The sequence below is a fragment of the Carassius carassius genome, chromosome 37, assembly GCF_963082965.1.
Source record: "Carassius carassius chromosome 37, fCarCar2.1, whole genome shotgun sequence".
Taxonomy (NCBI): Eukaryota; Metazoa; Chordata; class Actinopteri; order Cypriniformes; family Cyprinidae; genus Carassius; species Carassius carassius.
The window spans coordinates 27,955,852-27,975,851 of record NC_081791.1 but is presented as its reverse complement, the minus strand read 5'-3'; the positions used below and the strand labels follow the sequence as shown (position 1 = coordinate 27,975,851).

General features: G+C 37.4%; 2 protein-coding genes across 2 annotated transcripts in view; one reads left to right on the top strand and one right to left on the bottom strand.

Moving 5' to 3' along the window:
• Positions 1–1,009, bottom strand: part of LOC132118569 (zinc finger protein basonuclin-2) — a 7,392-nt gene extending 6,383 nt beyond the window's left edge. Inside the window, exon 1 of the mRNA XM_059528510.1 lies at positions 774–1,009. The gene's annotated coding sequence lies outside the window, so the exon portion shown is untranslated. The remainder of the gene's footprint in view (positions 1–773) is intronic.
• Positions 1,010–11,139: 10,130 nt separating this feature from the next.
• On the top strand, positions 11,140–19,466 carry LOC132117624 (lens epithelium-derived growth factor-like). Its single transcript, XM_059526957.1, has 8 exons — positions 11,140–11,331; positions 11,576–11,668; positions 11,752–11,813; positions 11,997–12,135; positions 12,839–13,258; positions 15,758–15,923; positions 19,076–19,248; positions 19,326–19,466. The coding sequence occupies exons 1-8, from the start codon at positions 11,314–11,316 to the stop codon at positions 19,464–19,466; spliced, it is 1,212 nt and encodes a 403-aa protein (XP_059382940.1). The 5' UTR covers positions 11,140–11,313.
• The last annotated feature ends 534 nt before the right edge of the window (positions 19,467–20,000 follow it).

The following is a 20,000-nucleotide window of genomic DNA, read 5'->3' as shown; positions in this document are numbered from 1 at the left end:
CTATATTTATTTATATCTTTGTAAAACCTTTATTTGCTTATTATTCCACATTTTTATATTTATTTAATTAATTTATTAATGCGTTTATTTTAGTTATATTTAGATTTATTTATTTAATCTCACATGCATTTATTTCCAGGTTTATTTATTCACTTATTTCTGTTTACTTTTCCTTGTGTGACATCGTGAAGATCCGATGAATCATTAAGATGATGATTTCCATTAATACGTAAATAAATACACGTGGAAAAAATAAATAAATGCATGAATAAATACGCTTTAAAATAAATTGATAAATAAATATTAAAAAACAACTGAAAGAATAAGAAAATTAAAGTTAAAAAAAAGAAAAGGAAAAATAATTACATTTGATTAAAAGGTGACTATATTTTCTCTTATCAAGTCATTTATTTGTTTATTTATTTTCGCCTACATATTAACGTAATTACCTTTAATTTCTGCAGGTTTGGCCCTCTATACTGCAGCAGATCAAACCAACAGCAGAAAACATCACAAGTATTTCACAGTCCGACCCTCATGAGGATCAAACCTGCGGCATCAATCCATGCGCCGCTCGGAAATCAGGCCTTTGGCAGCGGAAGAGCCCCAAACAACTAGAAACACGAGAATTAATAGTTAATATCGGCGCCGGTGAGTGTTTGTGCCGCTGTTAATGAGAACCTGACGGGACCGTCGTTGTGAATTAATGAAGGTTGTTGTGTTTAAGTAACTGGGGACGGCATCAAAGCTTCCGCGCGCTCTTTTCTCGTTACCTGCGAGCCACGGCCAACCGGAGGACTCAGGTGACCCTGCCAAAAAAACACGCGTCCACGAGGGAGAGAACGAGGGAGAAAGGAGGAGGAGAGGAACCTACTTTAATCCACTTTCCCTCTGATGCCACTTTCTGCTGTCCCACATTGAGACGTGAAGGAGCGCGCACGCGCGACCAGACCTGCGCCGTCTCTTTGTGCGCTATCCAACTTGGCACATCGGCGATATAAAGGGGGACAAACACACGCATGATGATCTTTGTCGTAATTAAAACTTGAATCACTTTCAGAAGTTCCCCGATGTGATTGTGGAGGGGGGAAAAATCTGTGAAAACAACATTGCAGCCACTGATTCCGATCGGTTATTTTTCATTCCTACATATTTTATTATTTTAATTATTATTATTAATATTATAAAAAATTAATTCCTAAATATCCAATTGTTTACTGTCAATATGCGCGACTTGCCATTCATCGGCTGATATCGGTAAATAACTATACACAACAACGTGCAGGAAACGCTAAAACTGTTTGCGCTACAAACAGGTGTGTTTATGATTAGGAAAATAAATTAAAATAACATCAGTGTGCGTGCGATATTACGCAGCACAACAAAAAGACTGTTTTAGTACCGATATAAATAGCTGGAAGCATGTTGAGACCGGAAGTCTTGCACATTCTCTCGCTTTAAGTTAAACATAAAGTGGATTTTAAAAAAAAAGATGTAGAAACTATTTTCACAACGAAATTGCTAGTAAATTTCACAATTAATTACAAAGAAACTACATTTAACATATTGAATTAAACACTGAATTTAAACTAATATTTTTTTCTTCAATAACCTTTGTTTTGTATACAAAATACATATTTTTTACACCTGTCTAAACGGACGTGGGATTTTTTCCAGCATTTTAAAATGATTATTTATTTTTATCATAAATTTTTTTTACTGAAAACCAAGCATATTGTACACAAATACAACTAAATATTTCAGGGGCACATAGAAAGAAAAATATTAAATGTATTAATTAATTAATTAATTACAGAAAACCATTACCAGAAAATCATATTTTTTATTTATTTTTATCTTTTTTTATATACTGAAAACCAAGCATATTGTACAGAAATACAACCAAATATGTCAGGGACATATAGAAAGAAAAATATTAAATGTATTAATTTATTAATTAATTATAGAAAACCTTTGTACCTTTTAAACAACCAAATAGTTTGTATTTCTCTCAAGTTGTATTGCTCTCCAAATATATTTTAATATCACTTTTTAAAACCATTTTGACCGTATTCATATATAAACAAGCAAATATAATAATTTAAAAATAAATAGATTTTAACCACCATCCAATGATGTTTTGACCTGTTTTGTGTGAAAATACTCAAAAATGCTGATGAACACTTTTACTCTGCGACCAACATTACGACTAAGAGATTTGAGAAATCAAAGTGTCTTTCCCTTTAAACTTACGTTTAATAAAATGATTTAAGCTTGAAGATCTCTTGCTCTTTCTGGAATGGACACATTTTTAACTTTCAATGTCGAGTAATAAAAGCAGCCAGCCTTAAACTGACATTTCATACTGGACTTAATATCAGACTGTAATAATTAAAGGAGTAAGCGTCAGTAATGACTGTAAATGCTCATGTATTCATAATGACGGGACGAATCCGGGACTTTAAGTGGTGAAATGTGTCGTCACAGCAGAAAACAGCATTTAATCAGACATGAGATTAAAGCTGCTCTCAACTTGATTCACATTCATGACTAATGGGTCTATTAGTTTGTTCGGCCACATGATCCTCTTAAAGACACCAATGACCCGAATAGAGAGACATTTACAGTGTTATTTTAAGACACACACACACACACTCTGAAAAGTTTGGGGTCATTAAGATTTTGTAATGTTTGAAAAAAAGTATCTTCTACTCAACAGGCCTGCATTCATTCGATTAAAAATACATTTAAAAATAGTAAAATATTGTTATAATTTAAACAGCTGTTTTCTGTGTGAATCACTGTTAAAGTGTAATGTATTTCTGTGATGCTCCGCTGTATTTTCAGCATCATTCCTCCAGTCTTCAGTGTCACATGATCTTCAGAAATCATGATAATATGATGATTTACTGCTCAAGAAACATTTCTGATTATTATCAATGTTGAAAACAGTCGTGCTGCACAATATTTTTTGTGGAAACTGCGATGCATTTTATTTTTCAGGTGAATAGAAAGTTCAAAAGAACAGCATTTATTTGAAATAGAAATCTTTTCTAACATCATAAATGTCTTTACTGACACTTTTGATCAATTTAATGCATCCTTAATTAATAAAATGATTTTCCTTCAAAGAAAAAATTTTTTTATTGACCCCAAACTTTTGAAAAGAAGGCTATTATCTATATAAAGTTAAAACCGAATGACACAATTTTCATTTTTGCCTGAACGAGTCAGAAACTTGCTAAAAGACATTCGTTTTTTTCTTTCTTGCCGTTTTAGGAGTGTGTCTTTAAGCAGGACACTGAGTTTGAAGCTCCACTAGATCCTCCGGAGATCATGAAAACAGCCTCCCTGTGGATCTGGTGTGCTGCTGACACCACTGAACATCAGTCTGATCATCCTCGCGTCTCACAGGAGACATAAGATAAACTGATGCTTCAGCGCAACGCTTCCAAGTTTCTGAGTTTGAGTCTGAATCAGCATCTGCAGCTGAAGTTTCATTCTGACTATCATTCACAGCACACAGAAACTGAACCTACACACACATCTGTTAGTCCTCTCGCACACTAAAGACTCCATCCTCACTCAACTCAGTTTGCCTACAACTGGATACAAGATTTCCTGACAGAGCATCCACCAGACAGTGAAACATGGGCCCCTACACATCCTCAACCATCACTCGGAGCACAGGTACACCACAGGGCTCTGTGCTCAGTCCCATCTTGTTCTTCCTCTGCACCCGCGACTGTGTACGAAATCTCATAACTCCTAAAACATTAGTCGCAGACTCAAGTGTCTTATGTTGTTGGAATCCTTGGCTCCTAACAGATACATGTAAACTACAAGATTGGAACTTCGGGGCACTAATCACCAATCATTAGTTCAGATGGTAACTTCAAATTGCTTATTGCGAATCATTTGAATCAGATCAGAACTTTGGAGCCCTTATCGTAAATCATTTGGTTAAGATCACAACTTCAAAGCGTGTATCGCAAATCATTTGATTCAGATCGGAACTTCAGAGCAGGTTTGTGAATTATTTGGTTCAGATCGTAACTATAATGTGTGTAATGTGAATCATTTAGTTTCAATTGTAACTTCGCACATATCAAGAATAATTTGATCCAGATCAGAACTTTGGAGCGGGTTCACCCTTTTTTTTAATCCAGATCGTAACTTCAAAGTGATTATCGCGATTATTATATAAGAGTGGCTGGACACCAGGAATGCGACAGCTGAAACCCATGTCTTGTATACGTCTGTGTGTAGTGGTTCTTGAAGCACTGACTCCAGCTGCAGTCCACTCTTTGTGAATCTCCCCCACAGTTTTGAATGGGTTTTGTTTTACAATCCTCTCCAGGGTGCGGTTATCACTACTGCTTGTACACTTTTTTCTACCACATCTTTTCCTTCCCTTCACCTCTCTATTAATGTGCTTGGACACAGAGCGCTGTGAACAACCAGCCTCTTTTGCAATGATCTTTTGTGTCTTGCCCTCCTTGTGCAAGGTGTCAGTGGTCATCTTTTGGACAAAGTGACTTTTGAAGTCAGCAGTCTTCCCCATGATTGTGTAGCCTACAGAAATGAAAGCTTTAGCCTAAGTTCTGCCAGGAAGACTCAATTACTTCGTCACTAATTACCTTCCTCATTATCCAATCACGTCTTTATACTTTGGTATAAAAGATCGTACTTACACATGTTTGAGTTCACAGATGCCGACGTGATAACAACCTCCACCCTCCCCACCACCACCAGGATGGTCCTGTCCTTACCTTCCAGGGGGGGTCGGCTGCGCCCCTGCCTTCGTCTTCAGGCAGGAAATGCAGGTCCGCTACCCTCGGATTACGAACCATGGACGGGGCCTTCCGCCAAAGAAATTTATAATTATGCTTGCTGAGTTGTCAATAAATGTATGCTTCATACGTTTTATCTCCCGAGTCTTTCTGGTAGAACTAGACTGAGAGACCATTTAAAGGCGTTTGCAGGTGTTTTGAGTTAATTAGCTGATTAGAGTGTGGCACCAGGTGTCTTCAATATTGAACCTTTTCACAATATTCTAATTTTCTGAGATACTGAATTTGGGATTTTCCTTAGTTGTCAGTTATAATCATCAAAATTAAAAGAAATAAACATTTGAAATATATCAGTCTGTGTGTAATGAATTAATGTAATATACAAGTTTCACTTTTTGAATGGAATTAGTGAAATAAATCAACTTTTTGATGATATTCTAATTATATGACCAGCACCTGTATATATACAGTTTATTGCCAGAGTTTATAAATAAATACATACTTTTTTATCTCAAAAAGGTACATTTTCACAGAAAGGTGAGGAGTTTGCATCAATGTAACAGCAACACACACACACACACACATTCAGCGCATCACTAGCAGCCACTGACTGTCGGATAATCTACATGAACTGAGACCTACACCCCATCCATCTCATGTGAAGATGGCGACTAGAAAGAGGATTTCCACAGAGTGGAGGATTAAACAAGCACACACTTCCCTGACATCCAGCATCTGCATGAAAACTGTCACATCTGAGAATGTAACAAATCAAGCATTAATGTGTTTGATGAAATAAGCATCCCTGCGCCGCCTGCTTTAAAACCACCAGACCAAAGAAATAGCATGTGGTTTGCAGCTTTTATGAGAAAAAAAGGCAAGTAACTTATTTAATAATTCTGCTAAATGTAAAAGAAAACTAATTATGAAAATAAATAAAATGTTTTCTTTCAGCTTCAGTATGACTGTTTCTGTTCATCACAGAAATACATTACAGTTTACCAGAGATTCACATATAAAACAAATACTTTAAAATGTAATAATATTTCACATTTTACTGCATTTTTGATCAAATAAATATAACCTTGGTGAGCAGAAGAGACATAATAATTCACAATGTTTGAAAAATGTAATGCATTTTTGCAAAATTTAGGATGTAGGGGTGGGAGAAAAAAAATACAAATTCAGATGCATTGTGATTCTCTCTTCAACGACTCTGAATCATTTCTGAGCTTGGTTTTTTCACAGCGGGCTTCATTGCACACGTGTATTGCTTGACATCCATTATTTCAGTGTTTTACTAAATTCTTAACAATTGTTTTGATTTATTATTAATTTGAAATTATTTTAGAACGTAGTCTGCTTATATAAGTTAATAAAAATGCACAAAATAAATTTTATATGAAAATGTAGCCATGTGCAGTTATATTGAAAACGGAGGATGCAATGCATCGTGATATCATAGTGAATCAAATTCTTGACATGAGACTCGTAAACTAATCAAATTGTGAAACCAATGTGTGAGCATGAGAAACAGTAATAAATAAACCACAGCAGATTTAATAACACTAGTTAACAGTGTCACTATTACACATCATCCTCAGGAAATGAGAAGTCAGATATTAAAAACATGAAACCTTCCTGTGAATGTGAGCATTTGATTGTCTCACAGTGATTCGGCCTCAGCTCATCAGTGTTTTCTCTCTTTAACCTTCCTCTGGAGTTCTGAGAATGAGTTTCTGGAGGAGTCTTTCAATGAGACCGCAGCATCTGACAGAAAACACATCCCATAATCCACCTCTGCTGACGGGTCAGAGGATGCAAGCAACTACCAGAAAAAACAGAGAGAGAGAGAGTTAAGAGAGACTAAGTAACTCATACATAAATATGTAACATTACTCTAGTAAAAGTACAAATAATTTTCTAATTTACTAGAGTTAAAGCATAGATACCATAACAAAATATTACTTAAGTAAAATTAGAAGTACTCATTTGCAACTTTAAGTGAGAAAAAGTATAGATACTGTAATAAAATATTACTCCAGTAAAAGTACAAATACATTTTTTTTATTTTACTACAGTAAAAGTACAGATACCATAATAAAATATTACTTAAGTAAAATTAGAAGTACTCATTTGCAACTTTAAGTGAGAAAAAGTATAGATACTGTAATAAAATATTACTCCAGTAAAAGTACAAATACATTTTTTTATTTAACTACAGTAAAAGTACAGATACCATAATAAAATATTACTTAAGTAAAATTAGAAGTACTCATTTGCAACTTTAAGTGAGAAAAAGTATAGGTACTGTAATAAAATATTACTCCAGTAAAAGTACAAATACTAATTTAAAATTTTACTAGAGTAAAAGTACAGATACCATAATAACATATTACTTAAGTAAAATTAGAAGTACTCATTTGCAACTTTAAGTGAGAAAAAGTATAGGTACTGTAATAAAATATTACTCCAGTAAAAGTACAAATACTAGTTTAAAATTTTACTAGAGTAAAAGTACATATACCATAATAACATATTACTTAAGTAAAATTAGAAGTACTCATTTGCAACTTTAAGTGAGAAAAAGTATAGATACTGTAATAAAATATTACTCCAGTAAAAGTACAAATACTAATTTTTTATTTTACTACAGTAAAAGTACAGATACCATAATAAAATATTACTTAAGTAAAATTAGAAGTATTCATTTGCAACTTTAAGTGAGAAAAAGTATAGATACTGTAATAAAATATTACTCCAGTAAAAGCACAAATACAATTTTTTTATTTTACTACAGTAAAAGTACAGATACCATAATAAAATATTACTTAAGTAAAATTAGAAGTATTCATTTGCAACTTTAAATGAGAAAAAGTATAGATACTGTAATAAAATATTACTCCAGTAAAAGTACAAATACAAATTTTTTATTTTACTACAGTAAAAGTACAGATACCATAATAAAATATTACTTAAGTAAAATAAGAAGTACTCATTTGAAATTTTTAAGCAAGTTAAAGTATAGATACCGTAATAAAATATTACTCCAGTAAAAGTACAAATACTAATTTTTTATTTTACTAGAGTAAAAGTGCAGATACCATAATAAAATATTACTCCAGTAAAAGTACAAGTATTCATTTTCAATTTTACTATAGTAAAAGTACAGATACTATAATAAAATATTACTTAAGTAAAATTAGAAGTACTCATTTGGCATTTTTAAGCAAGTTAAAGCATAGATACCATAAAAAATATCACTCCTTTAAAAGTAAAAGTTCTGTGTATAAGTATTAGTAAGTATAAGTATCAACACTCATTTTGAATTTTACTAAAGCAAATGCCTTAATAAAATATTAGTTTAGTACTAGTTTAGTTACTCTTTTACAATATTACTAGAGTAAAAGTACAAAAGTACCTGTTAATATACTTGAGTATTACAAGTAATGATTGATGGATGATAAACCAGGTTTATGCATTTTGCAAATGTATATATTTCGTCCTGCTAGAGAAAATACAAATGAATGATAGAACTCTGCAATAAATCGAAATACAGTTTTGATTTCGGCTTCCAATGATTATAAAAATTCAATAACCAAAATAAAATGATTATTGCGCCCCATTTCATCCCTTTTCCAGCAGTGCGCTTTAGCTCCAACATAAAAGCTCAAACTTTGATTTGATTTATAAGTGTTTTTAAAAGTGTGAAAGAGTACTTGTGCTGTTCCTCAGGAGGATTTCTGTGTGTGTGCTCAGAGAAAGAACAGAAGATGGACGAGTAAAGTCAATATCTGATGGACGAGTAAAGTTTTATCTTAAGGTGCGTCTAAACAGTCTGATGCATGCAAAAATGTTTGGTGATTATTCAGATAAACCCTCATTAGTGAAGTCTTAAGTGAACGTGAACAGTAGAGAATGAAAGTAGGTGTGTAACAGTAAATTGGATCCAGGCAGCTCTTAAAGTGACAGCAGCCTAATATTCCTTCTGCCAACTGTTTTCTTCATATTAATCAAACAACAAAAGAAAGAAGAAAGAGAGAAAATCACTCACTTTCATGAATAACAAAGGAAGTTTAATCCTTACAGTGCAGACTATGCTATTTCTGTAGTAGTAGTATTTCTGACGTCCACTGTTTGTTTCATTTCTATCTTTTTTATATTGTATTTCTCTTTTGTTTGTTTTTTATTGTATTACTGACTGTAAAATTATTTTCAATATTTTTTTTATTTTTTATTTATGAGTTACCCTTGTACTCTATTGAGAATTGTGAAGTTTTGCTTTATTTAAAATGTAGATGTCATAGCAAACTTTAACATCTTTAAATAAATCCCTCGTATAGTTTTGGTCACATTGCCCACTGATAATCGTGATTACAATATTGACCAAAATCATTGTGATTATGTTTTTTGCAATAATCTAGCATCCCTAATGGATAAAGACACTTAATACACTTAATAAGATACATGTTCATTTTCATACAATATGCCTAAACAGTTCAGTCTTTTACAGCAGTTTATTTCACAAATAACTGACAGTCACTTAAATATGATTTTCATTTACAATAACCTATACTAAAATTCAGCATTAGTAACTTTTCCACCACTGGCTATCACCAATATATAGGCATTTCTCTCCCGCAGGCAGGGTCCTGTAGTTCACTCTTCAGCGTTGTGATGTGAGACTCATATGATGAGACCTCTCTCTCCTGAGATAGTATTTTTAAACACACTAGCTGATGCAGCTCCAGGAAACGCATCACCAAACGCTACAACACACACACACACACACACACACACACACGCGTTCAGTATGACAGTAAAATTATTAAGTATTAAGTACGCAACAGCATGCATGCTTAGTATACATGCAATATGAAGTATGCATTAGCGTGCATACTAAGCATTGCAAACTTAGTAATGAAGCAAGAATGAGCATGCATACTAATGATAAAATTATGAAGTCTTATGTATGCAACAGCATTCATGCTTAGTATACATAATATAAAGTATGCATCAGCATGCATACGTAGCATGCAAACTTAGTAAAGAATCGTGAATCAGCATGCAAACTTAGTAATAAAGCATGAATGAGCATGCATACTAATGCTAAAATTATGAAGTATTAATTATGCAACAGCATGGACACTTAGTATACATAATATAAAGTATGCATTAGCTTGCATATCTAGCATTGCAAACTTAGTAAAGAAGAGTGAATCAGCATGCAAACATAGAAATGAAGCATGAACGAGCATGCATACTAATGATAAAATTATCAAGTGTTTAGTATGCATAAACATGCATGCTTAGTATACATAATATAAAGTATGCATCAGCATGCATACCTAGCATGCAAACTTAGTAAAGAAGCGTGAATCAGCATGCATAGTAATGCTAATATAATTATGAAGTATTAAGTATGTATGTATGCTTAGTATATATAATATGAAGTATGCATCAGCATGCATACCTACAATAGCATGCAAACTTAGTAAAGAAGTGTGAATCAGCATGCAATACTATGTGTGAACCATGCATCTGGATCAGCACAACATGCACTTTGCATACTAAACTGAAGAATGTGATTTATGAGAGTTTGTACCTGACAGGTATCCTCTCTCTGGGTTTCCCATGATGCTTTGCAAGTCCGATGGTATGAGGGACATACTGGAGAGCTTTAGGGTGAAATCATCCTGCCAGGAGGCTCTTCTTGACAGAATAATGTTGTATATGTATGAAGACATATAATAATGTATAATGACAATGACATGCAAAACAGAGAAACAAATATACCCTCAGAAAATAAGGCCTTTTTTTCCTTTGAGAATAATTTGAATTCTGATGCATTATGGCGGGGTTCATGAGTTAATGAAAAGCTTATAATTGATAATAAATCTTTTACAGAATGAGTTGCAATGTTTTATATATATATTGAAAAAAACTAAATTGTAATCTGGCGCAATATTTCCTCCTCCCTCACCATGACAACGACCACAAGCGAAAAAAAACTGCGAAATATTAATCAGAACATGTATCGCTGTTTGTTTCTGATTTACTCGTGGATGTTTATTTTATTTTGCTAAATGACCGAATAAAGGGTTAAAATATTTTAAACGTCTTTATCATGCCGCTTCCTCACGCGGAATCTTAACTATTCAACGACCGATGTTGTCAAACTGTGACGCTATTTCGCTTTTCAGATTGCGAATATAATTTTAAATTAGCGATTAATTAAATATAAAAATAAAATACGTGGTAATTAATCTAAAGGTCACGAAGAAAACCTGTTATTAATCATATTTTAAATTATTACAATCCCTCCCACTCCCTCTTTCAGTAGTGGTACATTCTTCAGTCCCGCTGAGCGGGAGACGGACCGAACCATTCCACCAGCTCTGAGGGGAGACACGCATTCTCATGTCTTTTCATTCATCGCGTGATAATATTTTTAATTCGGGTGTTTTCCGTTTTGTTTTTAAATCTAAGTGTTTATAGAGTGGTCTCTGGGTGAGTAGATATGCAGAAAGGAGTGAAGGTGAGTTTGTATCAGACAGTATGCTGTGTTGTTAGCCTGAGCTAGTTAAACACGGCTATCGTTTTATTTAATTCAGTGTCGATATCGGTGAAATTATAATAAAGTCATAACTAACAGTAACCTTAAGGCAATTTTTATTCATATAAGCGATGTATCTGCTGGTGCAGTGTTTTGTTTATTGTCTCTCTGTGTTGGTGGCACATAGTAACTGTTGTTTTTATCAATTAACCCTTTGTTTTCTCAGATGAAGATGACATCTGATCAGAACACAGATGATTTTACTCCAGGAGACATAGTGTTTGCTAAAATGAAGGGTTATCCTTTCTGGCCTGCCAGGGTGAGATTAAATACAGCAGATTTAATCACATATAGTTTTATATGTAAAAGTGATTAATTAAAATCTTGTTTTATGTCACACAGATTGGTGAAGGAAAAGCCCCCAAAAATAAGATCCCTATCTTCTTTTATGGAACACATTCAACGTGAGTAGACTCTCACACACGTTACACACACACACACACACACACACACACACACACACACACACACACACACACACATATTAATTCAAATCTGTGTTATGCTTTGACTGTTTCAGAATGAGTGCATCATAACAATGCAGTGTTTAGTTGTGTTTTGAGCAGTACATATCTCTGCTCTTCCAGAACATTTCTCTTCCCCAAAGACATCGTCCCCTACTGGCCGAACAAAGAGAAGTACGGCCGGCCAATCAAAAGAGGCGGCTTCGAGGAGGGCATGTGGGAGATCGAGAACAACCCGGGTGTGGGCCTCAGAGGTCAAAAGGTCAGTGTTTATAATCAGTGTTATTAGAGGGGTAACGGTACACAAAAGTCATGGTTTGGTATGTTTTCATTACAGCAAAGGAAAAACTAAAAAGTTACCTTTTTACATCTGTGGCTTTGTCTTTAAAGGAATAGTTCACCCAAAAATGGAATTGCAGTTTGTAGGTGAGTTTGCTTCTTCATCAGATTTTGGGGAAATGTAACATTGTATCACTGCAAGTGAATGGGTGCCGTCAGTATGAGAGTCCAAACAGCTGATAAAAAAATCACAATAATCCACAGCACTCCAGTCCATCAGTTAACATCTGGAGAAGACAAAAGATTAAACAAATCCAGCATTAAGGCGTCCATTACCCATAATAACACTTCCTTTAGTGAAAAAGTGTTCTGGTCTGAATCAGGAGAGAAATCTGCACAGATCAAGCAGTGTTTAAACAGCTCTAACTCAACGTTTTCACTGGATGGAAGTGTTGTTATGGATTATGGGCTCATATTTCAGCCTTGAACAGTTAAATATGGTTAATTTGGTTCTTACAAACACAGTTTATCGCTTTATTAATTTGGTATACATGCATGCCAACCTGAAAGATTAGCACCAAAGATTTCCAGCACAGATGCGTGTACCGTTACACCCCTAAGTGTTACAGTTAGTGTTGTTTGCTGTTATAAAACCCACTGGACCATGAGTTTTGTGTTTCTGACAGAAAGCAGCGCTAGTCAAACGACTGTCAGAGAGTCGACTGAAACTGAAAGACAGGACGAAGAAGAAGAAAGCAGAAAATCAGACGGATTCAGCGCTGAACAGCGATTCGAGGGAAACTCTTGTGAAACCCAGCAAAACAAAGTCTGAATCCGTCGCGCCGGCAGACGCTGAAACAACCGTGACAAGGTCGACACGCTCCAGAGATTCAGCGGCAGAGGACAGACGGACGGATAAAGTCCCGCCTGCGAGGAGTGTGACATCAGCGAAGGAAGGAGGAAGGAGGATTTTACCGTCCAGGAAGTTCATTTTAGCCAGACGAGCGTCGGCATCAAAGACACTTTCCACTCGCAGGAAACACGCGCTGAACAGAAAGATCATTTCCACCGACAAGAAACCCATAGACGCTCATAATCACAAGCAGGTTCGTGTGAATCAATCACGCTTTGTTTCAAAATAATCAAACAAGTGCTTTGTTTACAGCGGTAACCAAGGAAATGCTTTAAGCTCCACCCGCCGCGGTGTTCATAAGTGCTTTGTTTACAGCGGTAACCAAGGAAATGCTTTAAGCTCCACCTGCCGGGTTGTTCATAAGTGCTTTGTTTACAGCGGTAACCAAGGAAACGCTTTAAGCTCCACCTGCTGCGGTGTTCATAAGTGCTTTGTTTACAGCGGTAACCAAGGAAACGCTTTAAGCTCCACCCGCCGCAGTGTTCACAAGTGCTTTGTTTACAGCGGTAACCAAGGAAACGCTTTAAGCTCCACCTGCTGCGGTGTTCATAAGTGCTTTGTTTACAGCGGTAACCAAGGAAACACTTTAAGCGCCACCCGCCGCGGTGTTCATAAGTGCTTTGTTTACAGCGGTAACCAAGGAAACGCTTTAAGCTCCACCCGCCGCGGTGTTCATAAGTGCTTTGTTTACAGCGGTAACCAAGGAAACTCTTTAAGCTCCACCTGCTGCGGTGTTCTTAAGTGCTTTGTTTACAGCAGTAACCAAGGAAACCCTTTAAGCTCCACCCGCCGCGGTGTTCATAAGTGCTTTGTTTACAGCGGTAACCAAGGAAACGCTTTAAGCTCCACCTGCTGCGGTGTTCATAAGTGCTTTGTTTACAGCGGTAACCAAGGAAACGCTTTAAGCTCCACCCGCCGCGGTGTTCATAAGTGCTTTGTTTACAGCGGTAACCAAGGAAACGCTTTAAGCTCCACCTGCTGCGGTGTTCATAAGTGCTTTGTTTACAGCGGTAACCAAGGAAATGCTTTAAGCTCCACCCGCCGCGGTGTTCATAAGTGCTTTGTTTACAGCGGTAACCAAGGAAATGCTTTAAGCTCCACCCGCCGCGGTGTTCATAAGTGCTTTGTTTACAGCGGTAACCAAGGAAACGCTTTAAGCTCCACCTGCCGGGTTGTTCATAAGTGCTTTGTTTACAGCGGTAACCAAGGAAACGCTTTAAGCTCCACCTGCTGCGGTGTTCATAAGTGCTTTGTTTACAGCGGTAACCAAGGAAACGCTTTAAGCTCCACCCGCCGCGGTGTTCATAAGTGCTTTGTTTACAGCGGTAACCAAGGAAACGCTTTAAGCTCCACCCGCCGCGGTGTTCATAAGTGCTTTGTTTACAGCGGTAACCAAGGAAACTCTTTAAGCTCCACCTGCTGTTGTGTTCTTAAGTGCTTTGTTTACAGCAGTAACCAAGGAAACGCTTTAAGCTCCACCCGCCGCAGTGTTCATAAGTGCTTTGTTTACAGCGGTAACCAAGGAAACGCTTTAAGCTCCACCTGCTGTGGTGTTCATAAGTGCTTTGTTTACAGCGGTAACCAAGGAAACGCTTTAAGCTCCACCCGCCGCGGTGTTCATAAATGCTTTGTTTACAGCGGTAACCAAGGAAACGCTTTAAGCTCCACCCGCCGCGGTGTTCATAAGTGCTTTGTTTACAGCGGTAACCAAGGAAACGCTTTAAGCTCCACCTGCTGCGGTGTTCTTAAGTGCTTTGTTTACAGCAGTAACCAAGGAAACGCTTTAAGCTCCACCCACCGCGGTGTTCATAAGTGCTTTGTTTACAGCGGTAACCAAGGAAACGCTTTAAGCTCCACCTGCTGCGGTGTTCATAAGTGCTTTGTTTACAGCGGTAACCAAGGAAACGCTTTAAGTTCCACCCGCCGCGGTGTTCATAAGTGCTTTGTTTACAGCGGTAACCAAGGAAACACTTTAAGCTCCACCCGCCGCGGTGTTCATAAGTGCTTTGTTTACAGCGGTAACCAAGGAAACACTTAAGCTCCACCTGCTGGCAGAGAGTGAATCTGCGTCTCGTTCAGCTCGTCTACTCTTTCTGTTTTAATGCAGATATCTGTTACTTATATTTTCACAAAACCGATGTCAAATCATTCAGTTTTTGCTTCAAATTTCGAAATTATACAATCTAATTTAGATTAAAAGCTGCTCGTGTTGAATGTATGCACCATCTTTGTTTGGATCGTGATTGAAATACAGTGGTTTCCTCATTTTAAACGGAAAGAGCTTGTTTTGTTTATATGAAGAATACATGTTACTTATTTACTTGATTTGGGGGCTTGTTTTCAAATTTCAATTTAGTTTTGTTATTTATATTTACATTATATTTACATTTAGTCATTTAACAGACGCTTTTATCCAAAGTGACTCACAACTGAGGACAACAGAAGCAATCAAAACCAACAAAAGAGTAATAATAGTATATTATTATAATGTTATATTTCAATTTCACAAAGAAACCTGCAGCATTTTGTCCAAGCAGTAATAAAAGGACACATTTATTTCTAATAATAATCTAATCTTGTCGTGAATTGAATCGTGAGTTGAGTGAATCGTTTCATCGCCGCTGGTTCATGTTGGAACATGAGTTGTTGAGTTGTTTGTAGATGTATTTTCTTGTTTGTTGTAACTCTTCAGCACTCGAGGGTCACGCGCTTCACTTCAGATCTGAGCCAGAACACAGACGAGATCCCTGCGACGCCGGTGACTGAACCCGCTCTGAAGAGGAAACGCTCGCCAGCTGATTCTGATGTGAAGGAAGATGCTGTTCCTCTTCCTGTGACGCACAGCTCCAGCCCAGCAGGTCAGCTCAAGTCTTCTAATCGAGCGTTGACGTGGAATCTGTTTAAAAGGCGTTAGGGATGCACCAAATGTTAATGCCCTTAAACGATCAGTAGTTAAAAAGCGGAATGTTATGTTTTCTAACACACGCATGAATTGCATGTATTCTGGTCTGCTTCCTTATCAAGGTTCAACGTCCAAAGCGCGAGGAAAATCAGTGCGCGCTGAAACACTGTTACTCCACACATATTAATTTTTATGTGACAATATAATACATGCGATGTATTCATAATGAGACTCATTTAATATCCTGCTGTTGTCAACAAAAAGAAGAACTGGGGTGCGCATTTCCGCCAAAATAAAAGCTGAGAAGAAGCAAGAACTCCATCAACATTTATGTTAGTAGTTTTATAATTTTACTGTATTACAACAGCTTATTATAGCATTGACACATAGTGTTCACATTGGGATCTGTAATGATTTAAAAGTCTTTTCTGCTCAGCGAGGCTGCTTTTATTTGTACAGTAAAAATATGGTCTGATGGCCAAAAAATATTATTTTATATTATTTTAACTTATTAATTTTAAGTTAAATTGTGCTTCGTTGGTATAATGTCTGCTAGAATGTTACAAAAATGTTCCGTGTTAAATATATATATATATTTTTTTTTAAAAGACCATCCATCCATCCATCCATCTTCTTCCGCTTATCCGGGGCCGGGTCGAGGGGGCAGCAGTCTAAGCAGAGAACCCCAGACTTCCCTCTCCCTAGACACTTCCTCCAGCTCTTCTGGGGGGACACCGAGGCGTTCCCAGGCCAGCCGGGAGACATAGTCTCTCCAGCGTGTCCTAGGTCTTCCCCGGGGTCTCCTCCCAGTGGGACGCGCCCGGAACACCTTCCCGGGAAGGCGTCCAGGAGGCATCCGGAACAGATGCCCGAGCCACCTCAGCTGACCCCTCTCGATGTGGAGGAGCAGCGGCTCTACTCTGAGCTCCTCCCGGGTGACTGAGCTTCTCACCCTATCTCTAAGGGATCGCCCAGCCACCCTGCGGAGAAAGCTCATTTCGGCCGCCTGTATCCGGGATCTTGTCCTTTCGGTCATGACCCAAAGCTCATGACCATAGGTGAGAGTAGGGACGTAGATTGACCGGTAAATCGAGAGCTTCGCCTTGCGGCTCAGCTCTTTCTTCACCACGACAGACCAGTACATCGACCGCATTACTGCAGAAGCTGCACCGATCCGTCTGTCGATCTCCCGTTCCATCCTTCCCTCACTCGTGAACAAGACCCCAAGATACTTAAACTCGTCCACTTGAGGCAGGAACTCTCCACCAACCTGAAGTGGGCAAGCCACCCTTTTCCGACTGAGGACCATGGCCTCGGATTTGGAGGTGCTGATTCTCATCCCAGCCGCTTCACACTCGGCTGCAAACCGTCCCAGTGCATGCTGAAGGTCCTGGCTTGATGAGGCCAACACGACAACATCATCCGCAAAGAGCAGAGACGAAATCGTGTTGTCACCAAACCTGACCCCCTCCGGCCCCTGGCTGCGCCTAGAAATTCTGTCCATAAAAATCATGAACAGAACCGGCGACAAAGGGCAGCCCTGCCGGAGTCCAACACGCACCGGGAACAAGTCTGACTTACTGCTGGCAATACGAACCAAGCTCCTGCTCCGGTCGTACAGGGACCGGATAGCCCTTATCAAAGGGCCCCGGACCCCATACTCCCGGAGCACCCTCCACAGGCCGCCGCGAGGGACACAGTCGAATGCCTTCTCCAAATCCACAAAGCACATGTGGACTGGTTGGGCAAACTCCCATGAACCCTCCAGCACCCTGTAGAGGGTATAGAGCTGGTCCAGTGTTCCACGGCCTGGACGAAAACCACACTGTTCCTCCTGAATCCGAGGTTCTACTATCGGCCGGATTCTCCTCTCCAGTACCCTGGCATAGACTTTCCCAGGGAGGCTGAGAAGTGTGATCCCCCTGTAGTTGGAACACACCCTCCGGTCCCCCTTCTTAAAAAGAGGGACCACCACCCCGGTCTGCCATCCCAGAGGCACCGTCCCTGACTGCCACGCGATGCTGCAGAGGCGTGTCAGCCAAGACAGCCCCACAACATCCAGAGACTTGAGGTACTCAGGGCGGATCTCATCCACCCCCGGTGCCTTGCCACCGAGGAGTTTCTTGACTACCTCGGTGACTTCAGCTTGGGTGATGGAGAGCCCTCAGCCTCTGCTTCCTCAATGGAAGACGTGACAGCGGGATTGAGGAGTGTTAAATATATATATATATATATATTTTTTTTATATATTTTTTTTTTAAAAGACAAAACCGTAAAACAATTTAATTTATGCAATGGTGAAAACAATTAGCAAAATACATTTGGGAAAAACTTCAAAAACGTCTTTTTTTTATTCAATGTTTTTTGTTAAATCAAAATTTAATAATTAAGAAGTATGGCTAACTATTTTAAACCTTGAACTTATACAATAGAACAACAATTTATTAAAGTTTAACAAAAAAAATATTTTTTAAGGCCTTTTTTTTTTTATTCTGTGATTTCTGTTTAATTTTTTTCTGGATTCTGTTTTAATGGTGAAATTAAAGTTTAATAATTAAAAAGCTTGTTTAATTAATTGTAATCATGAAACTTAACAGCAATTTATCAAAGTTTAACAACCAAATTCTGTTTTAATTAAATTATTATAATCAAAAACATGTCTGATCAATTTTATTGATTGTTGGATTTTTACTGTTAAACTTAAAACTGAAGTTTTTTTTTAAGTTAAGATTTTAATAATTACATTATATTTCACATTATAACTATCATTATAATAAATAATAGTTTTAATTAATAATCAAAATGCATGTGTAATCAAATGTCAATCGATTTCAATTAGTATTATTAATCAATTATATTTTCCCCAAATTCTGTGTTTTTGAATCATGTTTTATTACAGTATGTTTTACAGTCATAATATACTTCTTAAGATTAAACCGAACTTTTATTATTGCCGGTTTGTAGTGATGACGAGTAATATTAAGCAATAATATCAAATCCTGCTTGCTATATTTCCTGCTCGGTATTCAGTTTAATAACTCACATTACAGAAGTGAAATGCTTAAAGTTGTCATTACAGAAGAGCTATAATTGATTTATAATTTACAGGCTCAAAGAAGAAGCGGCTCACCGAGGAACAAGAAGAACCGAGCGAGGTCAAGAACATAAACACACAAGACGAGGACGAACAGAATAAACCCAAACAGACGAACGGAGATGTTCTGATTGTCTCTGAAAAGCACGACGAGACAAAGGAGGAGAAGAAACCGAAAGATGAAGAGGTGAGCGCGGACGAGAGCGCTTTAGAGAGACGGAGGATCAGCGATCTGACGTCTGTCTGTGTCTCTGTGTCTCTCAGAGGAGTAAGATCCTGGCCGAGAAGAGAAAGAGCGTGCTGAAGTCACTGCAGGGGTTAATGACGTCCACCAGAGGAAAGACTGAGAAGAGCCATAGAGACACAGAGCAGAGCCGAGAGCCGGACCGCAGGAGCACCGAGTGAGTGACATCACCATGTGTTTACATGCTATACCACAAACAGCCACTGGATGTCACCCAAACTCCACTTCAGTTTTTTACGCATTTCTGTCACAAATCTATCAATTTCTATCGCATCAGGATGTGTTTACATTCATACAGATCAGAGGGTTCCTCACCAATGTATACCATGTGATATCGGTTCTCCAAAACCTCAAAGGTTTCTACAATGTGATTCGATTCTGTAGTATATAGAGCGATTTATCAATGTTATGTAGCTATTTTAACCCCTTAACTGTCATCCTCATTTTTTTTAAAATTCACAACAAAGTCGACTTTCCAAACCCAAACTTAAAAATTATAATAATGCATGACCGCTTTTTGAATACAGACCTAAAGTTGGTCTCTTTTTAAATAAGACTATTAGTAGATCATTACAAAATTGAAGTCATTTGATATAGTGAAAGTATTAAAAAGTTACCAATTCTAACTATTTTTATATTAACTAAATATTTTTTAAAGTAGTTAAAAATAAAAAAATGCTTTAGAATTGAAGCCA

Coding starts and splice junctions, on each gene's coding strand:
- LOC132117624 (XM_059526957.1), top strand. Junction 12,136..12,838: donor TGGGCCTCAGAGGTCAAAAG/GTCAGTGTTTAT, acceptor TGTTTCTGACAG/AAAGCAGCGCTAGTCAAACG. Junction 15,924..19,075: donor GCACAGCTCCAGCCCAGCAG/GTCAGCTCAAGT, acceptor TATAATTTACAG/GCTCAAAGAAGAAGCGGCTC.